General features: G+C 41.2%; 1 protein-coding gene across 1 annotated transcript in view; it reads right to left on the bottom strand.

The window, feature by feature from the left end:
- The window catches only part of CNTNAP5 (contactin associated protein family member 5), an 859,701-nt gene that overhangs the window by 399,303 nt on the left and 439,720 nt on the right, over window positions 1-20,678 (bottom strand). The window contains exon 8 of the mRNA XM_027590999.2: window positions 1,458-1,722. Within this exon, the coding sequence (XP_027446800.2) occupies window positions 1,458-1,722 (265 nt within the window). The remainder of the gene's footprint in view (window positions 1-1,457; window positions 1,723-20,678) is intronic.

The following is a 20,678-nucleotide window of genomic DNA, read 5'->3' on the forward strand; positions in this document are numbered from 1 at the left end:
CCAGGATGCCCAGAGGAGGGGTATTTGATTCAGACTGTAGAACCAGGGAGGCTTTTCAAATGATTTGTTGACTTAGGAACATGCCTCAGCCCCTAATATGTTACCTGGCACATGGTCTAACTTTAGTAAGTACTTGTCGACTAAGTACTACTTCTGGAAGGACAGGACACACTAGTAAGATAACAGAGAGAAGGAGGGAGAAAGTTCTACTGTCTCATGTTACAAAAATACCACATGGAAGAGTCAGAGTTTTGAAAAACACGACTTCTTCATAAATCTGTTCCATAGTATTGTTACATATTAGAATTTGTATATTGCCCTAAAAGTCTTTCCAAAATTAGCTATTCGAGGACCAGTTTAAAAAGTTTTGCCATACCTAGAGGCCATATGCATCAGTATTTAATTAATATCTTAAAAATATATTTTAAAAATATTTTTTAATTTAAATATTTTTGTTTATTTACTTGAGACAGAGACAAAACAAGAAAGCGCAAGGTGGAGGAGGGTCAGAGGGAGAAGGAGAAGCAGACTCCTTGCTGAGCAGGGAGGGGGCTGGATCCCAGGACCCTGAGATCATGACCAGAGCCAAAGGCAGACATTTAACTACCTGAGCCACCCAGGTGCCCCAAAAAGTATTTCTTTGAACTCACTAATTTTCACGTGAAATAATATTTGGTGGCTGTAAAATGTCCACGGAAGTGTGTATGATATACAGGGAAACTACAGGCTTTGAAGCCAGACAAATTCAGGATGAAATTGTTGTTCCATCACTTATTAACATGTGCTTTTGGAAGTTACTTAGCTTCCATGACTCTTCACTTCCTCATCTATAAAGTACCTATAAAATACCTTCCTTCAACGAGCATGATGAAGATTCCATATAATATACGCCATGTCTGTCGAGACGCAGCCACACGTTCAGAAAGTGGTCTCTATTATGCTATATTTAGGTAGGAATTCTTATTGCCACTTCTCAAACAAGTCTGCTGAGGAATAAGGAAATTAAGAGACTTATCAAAGTTTCAATAGATATGTCTGAATTCAGTGGTGTTTTTTTGTTTGTTTGTTTTGTCTTTTTTTTTTTTTTTTTTTGAAAAAAGTCATCTCAGGGCGCCTGGGTTGTCAGTTAGTTAAGTGTCTTCCTTCTGCTCAGGTTTTTAATCTCAGGGTCCTGGGATCCAGCCCCACATTGAGTCAGGCTCCCTGCCCAGCAGGGAGCCTGCTTCTCCCTCTGCCCCTCCCTTCTACTCCACCCCCACTCTCAAATAAATAATATATATATATATTAAAATTATATATTTATGAAAAGTGGCCTCTTCAGACTTAGAGTAAATTAGTGAATACTGGGTCATCCCACATCCCTGAGAGCTGGATTCTGCACATTTTAGTCAGAATCTCAAATGTGCTTTGACTTGGCTGAACAAGAAACCGAGCTAACAGTTGTCAGAAGACGGTACCTGTGAGGATTTCAGCTGTGCGTTCGGTCATTTTCTGAATCACGAGTCTCACGGTTCCACCCTCCAGGCTCAGCAACAGGGTCCCCGAGCCCTCAGACAGCTCTGTGGACAGAAGCAGACCATCCTTGTTCCATGTTCGAAACTGGAAACTCACTGAAAGCCCATCAATTTGGGGGGTGCCGGGCAGCAGCAAATAACTGCTGCTGGAGTTGACAAATGTGATGGGAACAATTTGTGGTTCGGAGCAGGAAAAAGTGACATTGCCCTGGAAAACAATAAAAATCAAACATATAAAAGCCATTTTTTATTCTGCAATCTGACAGTTGATATAAACAACCACCTGGAGCTGACCTTAATTTCAGGATCATTCTATATGCAGCTGCAAGTTCTTAAAGGAAAAAGAAAATGTCAGCTTTGTTCAGATATACATGTGAGACTGTTTCTATTCCTGTTTTATGGATCACACTCTTATCTGCGAGAAGGCCATTGGAGACCCCAGTTGTGGTAGGGGGTGGGATGGGAAGCATCAACATTTTCTAAGGAACAGGTATGAAAACAAGTGCATTCATGAACTGAATAAATATGTACTGCAAATCAACTATGGGCCAAGCACGGGATAAAGTTTAAAGGGATCCACATGAAAAAACTTTGTTATGACTTGGAAGGTGCTACAAGAGAGATAGACACAAGCTCCCAGGGGAGCCTGGTAGAAGAAAGAACTAAACATGTAAAGGTTTCACAAGGGAGGGGATGCTTTCCTGGAAGGAAGTGGGGAAGGAGAGTTGTGAGTGTGCCTGGCTAGACTTTTCAGCAGGTGGCATGTTGTATGCAAAATTTAGAGAAATTAGCAAAATTGGATTCCTGGGAATTATGGGGAACTTGTCATTTCTGAACATTAAGTGATGCAGGGAGGGCCAGGGGTCATGATGGAGGTGAGACCAGAAAGATGAATAGAGGTAGAGTTTAAAAGCCCCTTTATGTTTGCTGACGTTTATCATCCAAGTTTAGAAACAATAAGGTGACACAGTCAGGTTTTAAGCTACTGAAGACGACTTTCAGTAGCATGAGGAGTGGAGGGAGGGGCAGATGGGAAGACTAGAGGTGGGGAATATTAAATGTGCATCAACTAGAATCAGTAGATAAGGAAGAATAGTATTATTTGCATAAGTGAGGGGAAACTGGTCCAAGTTTTCCAGGGGGGAACACCCTGGCTTGACTGGCTGCCTGAATTCAAATTTTCTACTCAGGTGTCCAGATAGGGAGGTTATATACCTAGTACAGCTCCCAGTACTGGAGCAAGTTGATTGTTCAACTACAAAATCCTCATAGTTTGGAAAAACATCCCTATGTCCCAACCATGTCTGTTAATGATAGTCCTGCATTTCTGAAAACAATCAGCAATCTCTAAACAAACTTAAACCGATAGCATATTTCTGATGGTTCACTCATCAACCATGCTGCTAGGAGTGTACGCATGCATTAATCATGTAGTCATTTAGATGTTTCCTCTTCTTTGGGTTAGATCCCCAGAAGTTAATTAATGTGTCAAAGGGCAAGGCCCTCAATATCCATTAAGAAATTGTCTACAGTTCATACTGCCCCACCACGCCTGGCAATAGGCTAAGTGCTCACAAACATACCTCATGTATTCTGCATAGTAACACGGCATCCATTTAAATAGTTCACAAACTAGGCTTACAGAAGGTAAGTAGCTTAACAAAAGTCATGTGCCTCCTTAGCAGTGACAATGGGATACAAACCTCTGTTTGTCAGACACGGAAGACTTTCCTTTTAGTCACCATCTCTGACACATCCTTCCTCTGCACCAGGTAACACCATTCTAAAAATTCTATCCATTTGTTCATGATATCCATTGTTGTTCTAACCTGCATTTAAAAAATTTTCTAGGGCACATGGGGGGCTCAGTTGGTTAAGTGTCTGACTTCTGCTCGGGTCCTGATCTCAGGGTCCTGAGATAGAGCCTCATGTCATCTGGCTCCCCCCTCAGCGGGAAGTCTGCTTCTCCCTTTCCCTCTGCCCCTCACCCAACTCGTGCTAGCTCTCACTCTCTCTCTCTCTCTCTCTCATTCTCAAATAAATAAATAAAATCTTAAAAAGATTCTGGTGGGCTTCTTTTCAAGAATGAAAATATCCTCACTAATGTCAGATTAATTGAGGCAGAGCTGTCTTTTGGAAGAAGTAAAATCACAAATGTTCCTACAGCAAAGTCCAGAGATAGTAACTACTCTTCGACCTTTTTTTTTCTTTTTCTCAGGTCAGTATCACCTCCTCTAGTAACAAATTTGCCAGAGCAAAGCTGTACCCCAAGTTTGAGGCTGTGCAGAAGGGGGAATGGTTGGGAGGTAGTGATGAGGTTGTAGGCAGAAGAGTAGGTCATAAAAATGCCTCATTTCCCCATTGATTTAAAATCCAATAATTAGCTCAACCCTGGTGTTCTCTGGATCTGTAGCCATGGGAGGTGGGGGTCTACAGAAACTGAGATTCTCCTTTTATGTGAGCAATTCACTCACATCTGAGAGGTCTGGGAGACCCCTTCCTCAGACTTGCTCTGTCCACTGAATGTCTAATGGACTTCAGGTACTTAGGAAATAGACAAGGGGACTCAGCATCCCTTGAAGGCCATTCAAGTGTCCTGGCTAGATTCTGGTAGCAAGAAATTTAGATCAATGCTTCAGGGATTCTCCCTGGTTAAGGTAAAGCCATGTGTGGTGATCAACACTTTTCCTCACTGGGGAGAAGGACACCATTGAAATCACTGGGGTGCCCCTGGTTCACTGCAGGTCATGCTCCTCCAGTCCATTCTCCACATCCCTTCACACTGTCCTCTGCTGACCTTCCCTGGTGCAGCTGCCTGAGCTGTCCAAACTTCCCTGTTGTTTAAACATATCCCTGCTATGTTCTCTGATGGCAAGTCCAAGGACAAATGAGTAGGAGAGAAGAGAAAGGAGTAGATGGGAAATGCTTTCCACAACAAATCTGACCCAGCTCTCCTGGCAAGTGAATGTTTCCAGCTCAGCTCCCCATCACACAGCTGCTGTGCTGCCATTTCTGCTTCTAATCCTATCTCAGCTACACTTGCTGTTGGCAGAAACGTCACAGTGTTGAGAAACATCAATATCCACCCCCACCCCCATCGCCCCAGTAGACAGGAAGAAAAAAACATTAGCTAAATGCAAAAGTACTACTTTTGAAATCAGCAGATTATTTAATCTTTCTTAATAATACCATTTGTTACTTCAGAATCCTTCTCAAGGCAGCATTTGAGGGAGTACCCACCATGATTTAGAAACAGCATGCAAGAAGACAATTTACTTTAGGATGTTGTCAAAACAGAAAGTGGCAAAAAGTCTACAGACTATGTTCTACCCTAAGTACCCCTTCAATCTATTAATTCAACTTTCATTCCATCTCCCCCACCGCCACCGCACTGCCTGCCAAAAAGGAAGCTCTGTTTCTCAAACCCCTTATTCCACTGCACATTTAATTCATTAAAGTCAACATTTATTCAAGATTTCTCAAGCATTGTAAAACAATGTATTAAGCACAGGAATTATCGATAAGTTATAAACATGGTGGAAATCCTTTGCATTAGTCCTTAAATGTACATTTTGACTGTAATAGGTACAAAGTGTGCCCTGACACAGGAGCACACTGTGGCCAAATCTTCAACATAAATCAACCAACTCTGGCCCTATAGATGAGATAAAGAAGTCAGTATCACTGTCATGGGTCCCCTTCTCCCCTCCATAAATTACAAGACCTGCAGGGTCTTTCACTGTCCAACAAGGAGGTCACTCTACATTGAAGAAGCTAAATCCTTGGTACCTGATGTGTTTCTCCTGACAACTCCACCATGTCCTGGTTGGATAGTGACCTTCTACTACATGACTGACTGGCAGTCAAGACTGGGAGTAGGGCAACAGCTGGCACAGGTACCTGGAACACCTGAGTGGGGAACCTTCCTTTGTCCCCAGGGTGGCAGTTCTTAGTGCCCTGTGCTTTCACGTATGCTTTTCATGTGCATACATGTCCATCCTCCAAAAGGCGAGGTACCCAAAAGTGCTGGCCCCAAGAGAGAGCAGCCATTTGTCCTTTAGAGACCCCCAGATAATATCCGTATTCCTTCTCAAGGATCCACCATGGCCTTTTCTTCACAACCCTTAAGACATAGAACTTCCCAACCCACCTTTCTCAGACAAAAAGTGATCACTCCGGATGGAGCACAGAACTTTGAATCCCTAATGATCCATGTTCATAGACCATCTTAGAGAGATTGTCCATTTCTGTGTAAAAATGCTGTTCTACAACAGCAAACAACAAAAGCTGATACTGTCACCTGTCGTGAGAAGGTTGATGGCCTCCTGTAGGTGGTCAGAACTTGAAACCCAAGAACAAAGTCCATGTCAGAGAAGGAAGCAAACCTTTTTCATTGATTCATCCTCCCCAAGGAGCCCTTCCTCCAGAGGGCAGAGAAAATCCCCTACCTCACTAATAGCTATGAAGGAGCAGTACACGGTTTTAGACAAAGGAAGCCTATCCTATCCGGACACTTACAAAAGGCCTCCTTAGGGAGGTGACACTAGCATTAAGATTTTACAGAGGCACAGGAGTGGCTATGTGGAGAGTTGGAAAGTGTGTTTTCTGATCACAGAGGGAAAGCATTTGCTAAGGTCAGAGGCAGGAAGGTGTATGGCGGGCATAGTCAGAGACTCAACAGAAGGTCAGCTGACTACAATTCAAAAGCCAGCATGTCAGCAGACAAGATGAAGTCGAAAGGACAGAAAGAAGGACAATCATGTCACTCTTCAGACCATGTTGAGGCACTAGGACTTGATGCTATGGAAAAAAGAGAGTGGGAATGGGGGAAGGGAGATTGATGTAGAGGTTAGGATACACGGTCGTGTGGTGCTTCAGATGCATCCCTCAGGGGGCTGTCGTTAGGGAGTGAAGTGTATTGTGTCAGGAGGAGATGAGTGGCTAAGGGCCACACCTCAGGCAGCTGTTGCAGTTAGTAGACCAGAGCAGTTGAGGGCTTACGGAAGGCTCTATCTAGAATGGCAAAGGCGGAGAGGGAGAAAAGCAGATATTTTGCAGGTAAAATTGATAGGAGGTGCTATGCTGGGTGAAGGGATAGGGAGATCAAGCATAGCTCCCACTCTCCTCTGTTTGAACAAGGGACTTCAGGTAAGAATGAGCAGACAGGGAAGGAAAAGATTTATTTTTTGTTAGATTTCTTTACAGTGCCCCACCTATTTTTCTTCATGTTAGTGTGCACTCAGAGGCAGCGGGCTGTTCAACTTAGGCAGAAATGGATTCTTATCATAAATATTTACTGGAAAACCCATATATTCTGTATGATCCTTATTTTTGGCTACTATAATTTGGAAGATAAATGTAGAGAGTGGACTTGGGATCAAATTAGGCATGATGGTTGTTTTTCTGCTTTCCCAGTTCTGCCAATTTTGGGTAATCCAAGGCAAGTCACTTCTAGAGTCTTAGTTTCCTGTTTTGTGCCCTGAAACCATTGGACTAGTTAGTTTTAAGGTCCCCACTGCTTCCCCATTTCTAGGGTATCTGAGACTAAACACCCACATCCTTATCATCTGTCTTCTCTTTAGAGTGGGGCATAGGCATCATCTGAACCATTCCTATTGTTGAGAAGTGTAACCAAGTATTAACATTTTAACATTTTAAAATACTTTTCTTTATAATAATTCAGGGCATAAGGAAGGACACTTTGGCTTTTCTCCTACCAATTCTTTTCAAACTACAGGGAACAAAGCAAGGGTCTCTGCAAATGATGACATATATTTAAAATATAGTAAACAGAAAATGATATTGTTTCATATTTAAAAAAAAAGATGACCAATTTTTATAAACATAATTAGCAGGGAGTAACAACCAATTGACCGACTATTCTTCTCTCTACCCCCTCTCCAAAAAAAGTTTCCGTAATCACTTTACAAAGAGAATGCTAGGTTAACATTGAATTGCACCAGGATTTACAGTGTTTAACAATTTCTTGGAGATAATAAAATAAGTGAAATTATATGTAACCTGCTTAACTTGGTGCTGGTCCAAGGACCATGCAATGAGAAGCAGAAGAAAACAATAAGAGAGAACACAGCTGCCTCCTTCCAAATAAATCCAAGTCATTCTGCCACCAAATCAGAAGTCTGTCAAATGCTGACTGTATTCCAAACAAAATCCATCCAACTAAAGGCTTTCTTCCATGGTGGAGGGGTTCGTCAAAAAGGAGATCTTTAGTAACAGCATAATTACTGTGGTCTCCTGATGACTTGTGAGTGATGAGTAGCTGACAGAGAGAAGTCTATACATTTAAGTCTTTGTCATGTGACCACAGAATGAATCAGATGAACTGTCACAAACAAGACTTATTTTTCATACAGAGGGACAAACTTCAGAAGATGCTGTTCTGCTGTGTACACAGTGGAGGAAATACCATCATGGTCTAAATGTGAGTGCATAATAGAAGGAACAACCCAATATGCAATGAACAGTGAGCTAATGGTCTCTTGTTTGTCAAATGTTGTTAAACATGTAAATCATCATCATTTTTTCATTGGTCAACCAGATATGTTAGCCAGGCCTTAGGAAGCACAGGGAAAAATGCCATAATTTGCTAACAAAACTGAGAAGAAAGACATTCACGAATGGCTTAATTTGTGCCTACTTCACAGCTGTAGGATTGTACATAATCTTTTGCTTATTTTAGATGAGGTCATGGATGTACATGAGACATTTTAGACCATAGCAGCCAAAGTTAACTGTGCCTGGATTTATACCTAGGTGTTACATTTTCCTTATCTTTCTGCTAAGGGATCCACCTTATTTCAAGATTGTTCCTTACTTAACTTGTGTTGGCTTTGCAGACTACAGGTTATGACTAAAGGGGCTATCAGTGATGAATTGTTCATGGGCATTTGTCACTTGTGGGCATTCTTCTCCAGTTAAACTTTGACCAGTGATGATAGACACCACCTTTTTCTAGTTATCTTGGTTTGGCAAGTGCATTCCTTCCCAACACATTTCACTACTCAAAGGTATCTATTCCTGCCTGTGATAGTGATTCAAGCCATTTAACTATTTTGTGGAAGACACCAGAAAGTTACCCTCTGCTTTAAATGATAGTCTTAAAGAACTCATAGATCAAAGGCAACTGAGGAGCCTGCAAGGTCAATGTCCTCTAACTCATTCTCAATCAGGCAGTTTGCCACTACTTCCTGCCTCTTTTTTTTCCTAGGACTTCATTTCACCCACCAAATGCTGCTCACCACCTGACAATAAGACCGTGGCCTGGCTTAGAGTCGACTGGGGAGAGGACAGAGGTAAGACAATTGCTAGGTCCTGGTCTGAGACTTATTAGCCACCTGCTAGCACAGCAGGAAGTGCAATGGAACTGATGCAGTTGGGACGTTGTGGCCTTGAACCTTGGCAGACAATCGGATTGGTTCCCCAGTGGTGGGGGAGGGAGGTGCCCCAGAAAACACACATGTGCATTCACAGTTTACTCTCCCCAAAAGGGGCAAGCCCACACCTTCCTTGAGCCTCTGATGTGGTGATAGGCTGGCCTTGGGGATTGGCGTTAGCTGGAAGATTGGCATGATCCAGAAATCCAACTCCCAGATCTGGAACTCAAGGCCTCTCGCCCTGGAGGCACCTAGTTGTCACACCTCTGCCCACCCCTGCAGAAAAACAGAGGGGAAAACAACAACAACAACAAAATAATTGAAAGAGTAGATCAGCATTTATCCGTTGAAAAGAAACCTGAGGTCATTGATAGAAGTAGGCTAGGAAAATAACTTGACCAAAGTTAGGATGAGTCTGAATCTAGTCTGGGGAACAAGGCAGTAGCTTAGATAGAGAGGCTATGTGAGTGGCTAGGGGAGACGGAGGATTGGTAGCCAGTCTACTCCCACTGGGATTCCTCAAATATTGTCACAGCCAAGTCCCAGTACATCCCTTCCTTGGGTCCTGAGTAGAGATGGTATGTCAGGAATGGCTGTCGTGCTGTACCAGAAAACCAATTTTTAAGACCTCAAGGGAATATAGCAGACCCATCTTGAGGTTCTGCTTACCTTGATTGGTTTTAGAGTTTCCTAAATGTGCACTTCTAAGGGTTATATTGCTGTGCTAAGCTGTTATTTACAAAACATTTTCATTGTGGGTGTTTGTTTTGTTTTTAATCATCATCCAGACATCACAACACCCTGGTGAGTAAAAAATAAAGCTAGCAGTGCGAGGCTGAGTTTCAATCAGGAAGCATCAAACAAAGCCAATCAAGCATTTATAAGCTGGGGGAAAATGATCTTGATTCAATCTAATTTGTGGGGAAAAATTTCAAAGTCAGTTCTTGATTTTCCAAATGAGTACAGCCATTTCTAATTTGATTTGTCTGAAAACTCCCAGGACTGACTGGTAAGCTATCGGTAAATGTAGAGGAAAGGCTGCCTTGTAAGCTAAAGCTATTTTTAGGAGCAGCAGGGTGCCAAATTAGGGTATTTTTTAATGTTTAGACAAAGATAGCCTCCTTCATTCTTTTATTTATGTATTTAAACAGATATTTATTAAGCAGTTCCTATAGACCGGGCTCAGTCCTAGTGGCAAGGACACAGCCCAGGAGACAGGTAGGCTCAGAACTTGCACACCTGGAGCTTGCACTGCATAAGATGAAGGACATGAAATGTATCATCACAAGTATGATTAGGTGGCGGGAGGGAGAAGTCTACGTTGATGGAACAGCATGTAACAGGGACTCCTGAAGTACCTTTTGATTTGGATGATAAGTAGGAAGAAGTGGGAGTGGGAACAGGATTGGGGTCGAGTATGAGAAAGCAGAGGGGGACAACCACTGGAAAGAAAGTCATGGTACAATTTTGGAATTTAAGGGAGACTAGATACCTGACATTAGTCTATACAGGTAACATCTTGTTTCTGCCAAAGAAGGCCTTCGAGGATAGAGATCATGGCCCTTTGGTTTCATTTGAGGGTTACCGAGGGGAAGCATCTTTAATAATGAAGGGAATGCCCCACTTATGGCCGAAGAGCATGGGTACACTGGCAAGTGGTTCCCCACATGGCCTGCTTCTCCAGTTTTCCACAAGCTGGCTACATGTACATATCAGTAAACAGGGACCCACTGAGAGCCACATGCTGCCTTTGGCTTCAGAGACTCTCTCTTGACTTTCTTCTATTTTGCCCACTCACCAAGCTCTCAATTTTATCTCCTTGGCTGTGGATGCAGTATTAGTTCCATGCCTGTGTGTGCCCGTTTCTGGCCCCATATTTCATGCTTATTCCCTGTGCATTAAAGATGAACACCCCACCTGAGTTTCAGGTTTTACGAATAGTGGTTTCTTTCACCTAGAAACAAACCCCAGAGGCGGTCCTTGGGAGCTAGGGAGTGAAAGGGAATGACAAACGCACCCAAGATTAAACTGATAAACTCTCAGTTTAGCTGTAACTACCCTGAACACTCTTTAATTTCTATTTCCAAATATGGTGCAAAGTTATTTGGAAATATGAATCAAGAAGCTTAAGAATATTAATAATCCTTTTTGACACTTTCACTTCTAGAAATCTATTTTCAGTAAATAATCTGAAATTAAACCAAGATTTACACACTAAGCAACCATTATTTATAAAAATACAAACCTGGCTCTAAAATTAGAAGAATAGTTATGTAAATTATGGTATATACATATGACATACTATTTTGCCACCACTAATAATGATTTTTATGGTAAGTATGAAAATTGCTTTTAATATAACATCAGATGAACAGAACACAAATTGCATGTACAAATCAGATAAAATATATCTATATATAAATATGTAGGTATAGAAGAGAGACTACTTTGCTAAATAGTGGCTCTAACTGGCTTGTCAAATTATGGGGATTTTTATTCACATAATTATTTTATTCTCCATTTAAAATTTATTTAAAATGAAAACTTAAAACTTTTATAATGGAAGTTTAAATTAACTAGTTTTTCAAGTATCATTTGAAAGTTTCATGACAACAATATTGAGAATTAGTAACTGCTATCAGTCAAGGGCATTAGTGTGGATTATTGAGAGAAATAAATAATAGCAGTTAATCCAAGAAGGGACAGAAGTAGCTGGATATGAAATCCAATGACTACTAGTTTTCAAATTGTTCCCACACCTGAATAATTTCAGAATTGTTTGTCCCCTCCATTGCATCTCTAGTTATATGTCTACTCCACCAAAGTAAGCAAAGGTGACAAGTCATTATGGTGGTAAAGTCAAAAGAAAGTATCATGTGTGAGTGTGTGTGTGTGTGTGTGTGTGTGTGTGTGTGTGTGAGAGAGAGAGAGAGAGAGAGAGAGTGAGAGAGAGCATGTGTTTACTTTCTCCTTTTGAGTAAACTTTCTTGTACAAAAAGCTTGGCCCACAAACAAAGCAAATTTCCACTCTACAAGCATGTACATGATGCCTCTTTAGACTAAATTCACTTCAGTGAGGAACAAACGTTCTTAGCTCTGAAAACATAGTATGGGCTTCTTGTGTCCTAGGAAGAGACTGAAAAGTATCAAGTGTGTGTGCAGGGCAAGTACCCTTACCTTGCCTAGAAAATCAAGCAAATTTATAGCTCAAAAGTGAAAACATTTAAAAGTCAACTTCTCAATTTTATCAATAATGATCTAAAAATGAGAAGAAACATATCTAATTCTGATTATTGCTATTATCTCTAAATAAACATTTTAAGAGTTTTCCTAATAAAAATAACTTCAAAAATAGAAGCTAAAACTGTAGTACTTATATTTGTGGTGGTGAATATGCTAGATCAACACTGTCTAAGAGAAATATGATGTGAGTCACATATGTAATTTAAAACTTTCTGTAGCTGGGACACCTGGGTGGCTCAGTTGGCTAAGGGTCTGCCTGGCATAGGTCAGGATCCTGGGTCCCGGGATGGAACCCTGAGTCAGGCTTCCTGCTCAGCTGGAAACCTGCTTCTTCCTCTCCCTCTGTCCTCCCTCCTCTCCCACCGCATACCCTTCTCTCTTCCTCGTTTTGCTCTTTCTCTCTCTCTCTCAAATAAATAAATAAAATATTTAAAAATAAATATTTTTTTCTGTGGCTATATTAAAAAGAAAGAAGTAAAGTGAAAGAGATTAACTTAATTTTAATTTGAATACTGGGTTATTTACCTCAATACATGCAAATATTATTTAAATATGTAGTCAATATTAAAATTTTTGAGATGTGTGTGTTCTTTTTTAATCTTTCCAGCACATCTGAATTTGATCTAGCCACACTTCAAAGGTTCAATAGCCACACATGGCTAGTGGCTACTATAATGGATTAGAGTGTCCTCATAATGGTGATGGTAGACCTTGACGCCGAATTAAAAACTGTAACTGTAATTCTTATATATGTGATCTTTACTGTTCAGAAAGACGTGGGCAGAGATCCCTAGTTAGCTATTCAAAATCCAATCTCCTTGCCTTTCTCGTAGTGGAACTCCAATTTATTTGAGGCAATACTATGTTCAAGTGGGTAGCTACATGTCCCAACTCCCCCTGCAGATCTATATGCTCAGGTGACTTAGTCTGGTCTACGAGGCATAGCAGGGCAGAAGCATTGGTTGGGACTTCCTGGAAGCCTTAAAAAGCGCTGACTTAGCTGACAGGGATACTCCTTTGCCTCTGTTTTTTTCCCCTCCTTTGAAGCTTTGCATTTAGATATGATACCTTAAGTTCCAGAAGCCTACTGGGATTCTCAGGATAGAAGCCACGGAGTAAGAATGGCTTCCTTGAAGGGTGGAATAGTCTGAGTCTCTAACCACTTCCTGGAGCTTCCAGTTTCTATGTTATTGTTTTGTTGAGGGGGCAGGGGAGGGTATAGATAACTGATACAAGTACTTCCAGTGGTCTTCAGATAATACAATTTTAAGTGGTTGTTATGAGATAAATTGTGTTTCCCCAGAATTCATATGTTGAAACTCTAACCCCCAGTACTTCAGAATGGGACAGTGTTTGGAGATGAGACCTTTAAAGAAGGGATTAAGTTAGTATGAGGTCATTAGGGTGAGCTCTAATCCTGTCTAACTGATGTCCGTACAAGAAGAGGAACATTAGACACAGAGAAAAATCAGCTGTCTGGAGACAAAGAGGAGAGGCCAGTTAAGGACCTGGGCAGAAGGTGCCCATGTGCAAGCCAAGGAGAGAGGCCTCAGGAGAAGCCAAACCTGCTGACACCTGACCTCAGACTTCTACTCTCTAAAACTGTGAGAACATAAATTTCTATTGTTTGAACCAAGCCAGCCAATGGTAATTTGTTATGGAAGTCCTTGTAAACTAATACAGTGATAGAGGGTTTTTAAATAATTCTCCTTTTGAAATGTTTGTGTTGAAAGGTATTTTAGACAATTTTTAAAGGATTTTATTTATTTATTTGACAGAAAGAAAGAGTGCACAAGCAGGGTGAGTGGCAGGCAGGAGAGGGAGGAACAGGACCCCGAGATCACAACCTGAGCCGAAGGCAGATGCTTAACCGACTGAGCCACCCAGGCGCCCCCTGAGAGGTATTTTAGATGTTCTAAGGAATGTTTCTCAGTCACAGTACCAGAAAGAATAAGTTAATCACGAAGTTTATCCAACTACATAGTAACCATATCGGATGGAGAAGCCACAACTCCTGACTCATACAGTGGTTTTTCTGTGGACCAGAACCACTTCTGCATCAGAGACATAGAAATCCTTAGTGGCAGTAGATATCCTGAAGATCATATTTTTTGGAAGACTTATTTGTTTATTTACTTGAGGGAGAGAGAGATAGAGCACGTGCAGAGGGAGAGAGAGAAGCAGACTCCCCACTGAACAAGGAACCCAATGTGGGGCTTAATCCCAAGACCCTGAGATTATGACCTGAGCCAAAGACAGACTCTTAAGTGACTGGGCCACCCAGGCACCCCCCAAAGATCATCTAATTCTCTACCTCAGGTGGCTAAGAGTTAGGTGGTGTCAAGGATCTCTTACTTATATGTGAAGATCACTGAGTATAGAGAGGAACAGCTTCCCTTCAGAAGATGCTTCTACTCTCCAGTGTTAAATAAGGAGACAACCTCACTGCTAATCAGATGCTGCAAGTTTGTCATGGTATAAGCATCCCAGTACAAGCGTAAATAAATATTTCTTAAGTACGTACGATCTGTAGTATGCTAGCTTCCTAGATGGGAATTCAAATCCTATCTTCTCCTATTAAAAAAAAAAAAAGCCATTCACTTATTCAACATTTGTTGATCATCATTTTTTTGATGTAATGTTACTTTAGCTAAAATTTAGAAACTCGGTGATTAGAGCAGGATGTAAAATGTGCATTAAGCATATCACAGCAGATGGACATGGATTTGGCATCAGAAAGGCCAGGGATAAGGGCACCTGGGTGGCTCAGTCGTTAAGCGTCTGCCTTCAGCTCAGGTCATGATCCCGGGGTCCTGGGATCGAGCCCCGCATCGGGCTCCCTGCTCAGCGGGAAGCCTGCTTCTCCCTCTCCCACTCCCCCTGCTTGCGTCCCCTCTCTTGCTGTGTCTCTCTCTGTCAAACAAATAAAATCTTTAAAAAAGAAAAAAAGAAAGACCAGAGATATAAATTTCCTAATTATGTATCTTGGACTACTGTCTTTAATAGCATTAAGACCCATGATTCTCAACTTCTAAATGAAACCACAAATAGTTGTCCATTTCATAGGATGGAATCAAAGATTGAAATGGATAAATTTTCATATTTGAAAAGAGTGTCTGGCACATACTAAATGTTCAATACATTACTATTTTCATTACAGACTATGTTGATAAGAAGGGAAAAAAAAAGAAGATACACGAAAGAATATTCCTTTTAAAAAAGAAGACTGAAAAATCTACATTGGCATAGCATTTCTGGTTGCCTTTTTTGGATGGGAATGCAGGTGATTTTTTTCTTTCTTTCTATTTTCTGTGTTTTCCAAATTTCCTATAATATGTAAACATGAATTCTCTTGTGAAAAGTGAGAATTACATATAATTTTTAAAATACTTATTGGTCCATATGCTGGTTATTTAATTATATTGGTGGGGGGACTGTGATTCTTGTGCTTTCCCAGAACAGTATCAGCTCTAATTATCTCACACATTTATAAAACATGGGGACCCACTGCTTCTTAAAAAGGGTATGAGGTTGTAGGGAAATTGGTCCCAAAGCACTGAAATTTGACACATACCCTGGTTATAAACACTTAATTTTATAAGTAAAAACATGAAAGAAAAAAAAAGATGCTTCGATTGTCTTAATGGTTTTTGCCAGTCATGATACTTACTGTTAAAAGTTAAAAGTCTGGTAAAATTCATGTGCTTTCTAGTTTCTTGGAAGAATAGAGGACAGGCTCTTGCTATTGATGCAATATGGAGTATTGTATTTGCCTGTGAATATAGAATGATGAGCATTCACCAAAACCTCAGCCTATAAAACGAAGAGTATCTTCTGGAACTGCCTGATCTTCCATTCACCTTGAGAAACTAGCATTGAATGCTCTGTCCTCATGGTCTGATTCTCAGCTATGTTTGTGCAGTGCTCCGCAAACCCATACTGTGCTTATAAACTTCCACAATGCATCATCCAAAACTGAGGTAAATGGTGGATTTTAGGGCATGCCCTCAGCCCCAAATCTATTCAGTCACAGGATTTCTATCAGACACATCTACTGTGGCTTGTGGAGGCTGAATGTGTCCATTTAGCCATATCCTTGATCTCAGGGTACTTTTCTTAAAGGCCTAGTCAATCATTTCATTTTAAAATTATTTTTGAATTATCCTTATTATTTTTAAAAAAAGAAGATGTTTATTTAGCTACTGGACTGTATTGAGGCAATAAGGACAAATATGAATGTCCTTCAAAGGGCTTGTTTCCTTGGCAGAAGCAAGGTAAGTTTTGGAACTTATTGTCAGGGAGGAAATGGATATAATAATTGACCTCCTTGGTTAAGAATAGATAACCCCAAAGGCTGACTTGGGAGCAGAAGGATGAGCTAAACTAGGATATTAGAGAAAAAAGGTGGAAAGAAATAGCAAAAAATAAAACAATTTCAAAGGAGGGTAGTGAGTTGCATGAGAAAACCTTGAGGTGAAATATGGGAATAAGTTTTAGGAGAATTTTGGCATAGTAAATACTCATCAGAGGGGTAAATTGTTTGGGTGATTCAAAGCAGGTCTACCTACAGCACACCCCAAACTTTTTGAGCATGAGAAATTCCTTTTCATGTAATAAATTACATGGACCTATAAAAGAGAATAAGTGTAAATTTTCACTATTTTCTATTGAGGAAATAAGTCATGACAAAATGAAATAAATTAATACCTCCCTACTCACAAGAGCCTGTACCTGTATTTAAGAGTTTGTTCTCATACAGCTGTGAGACATGCTGTGATTGCCCAAAGCTATGCTCAGGTGATGTTAAAACATAAACATGCACGTGCCTCCCTTTGTCTTCCCCACCCCCTCTTCCCGATGTCCTGTGCCTCTGGTTTTTAACCTACAGTTTAAAAGGAAGAAAAGAGATTAGAGAGTGTGTCAGTTATCCATTTCTGAGTTTCAGCTTCAAAGCCACCCTTCTTTGCCCGCTTTTGACACTAAGATTGGACCCTGTAAACATGTCCTGCCCAAATGTTAGGATTTGCCAGTAGAGGGCACTAGAGAGCCACCGCGCGGAGATACCATTTGGCCCACTTCTCTACTGGCTTCCTGTCCTCCATTGTTGATAGTCAGTGGGGAAACCACTAATCCTGCACACTTGAGCTCCAGCTGCGCCCTCAGCTTACACTTTCCCCACTGGTAGCAGCTCCCACAGGCAGCTTAGACCTGTGCAGCCTGGCAAGCTTTGTTGCTATCAGCAGACTGCATGGTCCCCTGGTAACTATCCACTTTGAAGAGGTGTGAATCTCAGCCTGAGAGGCAGGCAGGGGGAGCTTTCCTTGTCACTAGTTCCTTCACTGTCTATTTTCCCGCAGTCTAGAGAAAGTACCTGATTTTTTACACTTGCTCTTTCTGGACGTTTAAATCGTCTTTTACCCATTTTAGCAGTTAACCACCTTTTACTACTAACATTAAAAAATATATATATATATAAATTTTTCTTTTCAAACAACCCGGACCTTGACAGAGGTGTCTTCTAAATCTTGTGGCACAAAGTGAAGAGCTTCTAAGAAGCCAGTCCAGCTGTCCCACAAGGAACAGATTCAGTGTCAGGTCCCTACTTCTTGAGGTCCTGATGATTCAACAAGGAGAATTTATATAAGATTATTAGGATCTTATAAATTTAAAAGAGACACAGAATTTTAAAAAGACACAGAAAAGTTTGAATTTATCTATTATTTTTGTAATCTAAAATGTATTCCAGAGCTCTTAACTTACTGTCTATAGTTGGACTTCAGGAGTATCTAGTGCTCCCAAAACATTATACAACATAAAATATTTTCATGATTTTCATTTTATTCTTCAAGGGATATGTGGTCCCTAAAATATTAATAATCACTGACCTAAAATCTTTAGAGTTGTTCTTGTAGAAGGCCATTTACACAACAGGATAGACATAGCCATAGGACTATGGTCTTCATGGGGAACATACAATGAGAAATGGTGAACAAAGTGGGGTAATAAAAATAATTATAACACTATTATTAGCTATTAGTGATTCAATGCCTATAATATCCCAGGAGTCACCAATCTATAAAGTGGGTATTTATTAGATTTATTACTTCTACCTTGAAGATAATGACACTGAAATATGATGAGGTCAAGTAATTTTGTCTGGATTCTATAGCTATTATATGGTGATGGTGGGATTTAATCTTACAGCCTTCAAAGATTATACTCTTATTCAACACATAGTGCCTTCATTATGTACGCTTCAACATGATTAGTGGCACAAAAAGGTATGTTTATTTTGTTTCCCAGAAATACTATGTCCCCATTTTGAATTTCCATGCCCCTGCTCAAAACGCCTTCTTATTACCTTCGAATTGTCCAAATTGTTCTTCAAAACCTACATCAAGTTCCTGCACATTCATGAAGTCTTTTCTGAACCTACTAGCCCTGTGATTTCTCTTCCTTAATTCTTGTAACATATTTTGCATCTTGTCAGTAGTTTTCAGTGCGCAGGGAAATGGTGCTCAGGAGCACTGTTGGGAGGGCAGGGCTGTAGTCAAAGTAAGAAAGCAAGAAGCTATAAAACCAAATGGAAACATTGAGAGAATCACTGATAATCATTGAGAGCAGGGGCGCCTGGGTGGCTCAGTCGTTAAGCGTCTGCCTTCGGCTCAGGTCATGATCCCAGTGTCCTGGGATCGAGCCCCGCATCGGGCTCCCTGCTCCGCGGGAGGCCTGCTTCTTCCTCTCCCACTCCCCCTGCTTGTGTTCCCTCTCTCACCTGTGTGTCTCTCTGTCAAATAAATAAAATCTTTAAAAAAAAATCATTGAGAGCAATCAAGGTAGCAAAATGAATAAAAAGGATATGTCAAACTATTAAGGCAAATGAGAAGAGATGAGGAGGGCTGGCCATCAAGATGGTGGCTGGGAGACTAGAAAGCACGTTATAAGGAGACAGGCAAAGTACGTGCATCAGCTCTTAATTCTGAGTTCTGAAATGGTTACCCAATGCCCAGTATGTGGATACTGGGGCAGAGAGAGGGTTAAAGTTTCCCATCCTTTGAAGGCAAGGATCACTTGCTATGAGCACAGTAGATACTCAATAAACTATGTTTTGATGATGATGATGAATCAAATGCTGAGTTATGTCATGTAGTAGAAGTGTGAGTGTCACAGCAAAGAAAGCATAATGGAGCTGAGTGGTGAAAGGTGCTGTGAGAGAAGGTGTGATCTGGAATGGCCACACAAGGCTAGCAGGCACAGCACATTTGACACTGCACCATTCCCAAACCCACCCATGGTGGATTCTGCCTATGGATCATAGCAGCTTCTTCTTCGGTACACACTGGACCTGGTGCCGTGATTCTCCCTAGCCCTATGCTCCAGAGAGCCACAGACAATCCACTGGGGTTGACATAGGCAGGGCAGGAATGCAGCAGGTTCACACTAGTATACCCTAAGGGTTTTTCCATTTTTAAGGTTTTGAAACTTCCTAGTTATTTGCTATAAAGCCACAGCCCCAAAGATCCTAAGTGTCTCCCTAAACCTGGTCTTGTCTGCCTGATTGCCAGTTCTCTCTGGGCCTCCCCACAAGGCAACAACTCAAGGTCCATGGTTGGCACCCCCTGGGGCTTCAGTACTCTGTTCCTCCTCAAGAAGTCATTAAATCTTTTGAGTCTCATCCTGATTCAGAAGGTTAACCCTACTTGTGAGTTTAGAGAAGGATTTTGGTTTGGGGCTAGGTCAGGAAAGAGCCGAAGAAGAAAAGCAGCTCAGTACCGGAGCAACATGGAATGAAAAGGCTTAGAAGTGGGTATGCATAGAGTGAATTCCAGACACAGTGAAGCATCTAGGCCTGCCTAGAAGAGAAACGTTGACAAGAAACTGTGGCAAATAAACTTCAGCATATTGGAGGAGCTGATTATGAAGGATTCAAAACCCAAGCACAGAAGGGTCCATCACCGAATACAAGAGCCACTGGTCGCAAAAGGCTGAGGGAGACAAAAAGTCCCTGTGCAAGATTCTCGGCCACATACTTAAATGCAGAAGGAAGAGCCTGGCAGGCAGATCCTGGCAACTGGACATGCTGAGAGCCACAAGGTCAGTGAGGAGCTCCTGCCAAGATCACAGCCAGGAAGCTGTAAGGGAGTTAGCCTCTTCCAGGCACTGCCTCTGCTGCCATCTCGCATCCTCTGGCTGAAGGCAAGGATTCTGCCCCCACGCTCCCACATTGCAAGAGATACCCCAGAGAGATTTATTTGGCAACTGGCAAACTACATAGAGGCCATTTCTGAAACACCTCATTGGTCTTCAATTCCCAGGTAAGCAGTGCTATTCACGAATCTGCCCAGCCTTGTATTTTTTTTTTTTTTTTGCCACTTTGGTGTGAAAGTCATTCAAGGCCCTAGGGAAAAAAAAAATAGATGTATAATAAAAATGAATAAAAGCTGATGGTGTAGTGCTTTCCGGAAGAAGAGGAAGAAGACTGTGAATGACACAGCCGCTGACTATATTATCATTGACTTTCCCTGGT

This window comes from Zalophus californianus, chromosome 3, assembly GCF_009762305.2.
Source record: "Zalophus californianus isolate mZalCal1 chromosome 3, mZalCal1.pri.v2, whole genome shotgun sequence".
Taxonomy (NCBI): Eukaryota; Metazoa; Chordata; class Mammalia; order Carnivora; family Otariidae; genus Zalophus; species Zalophus californianus.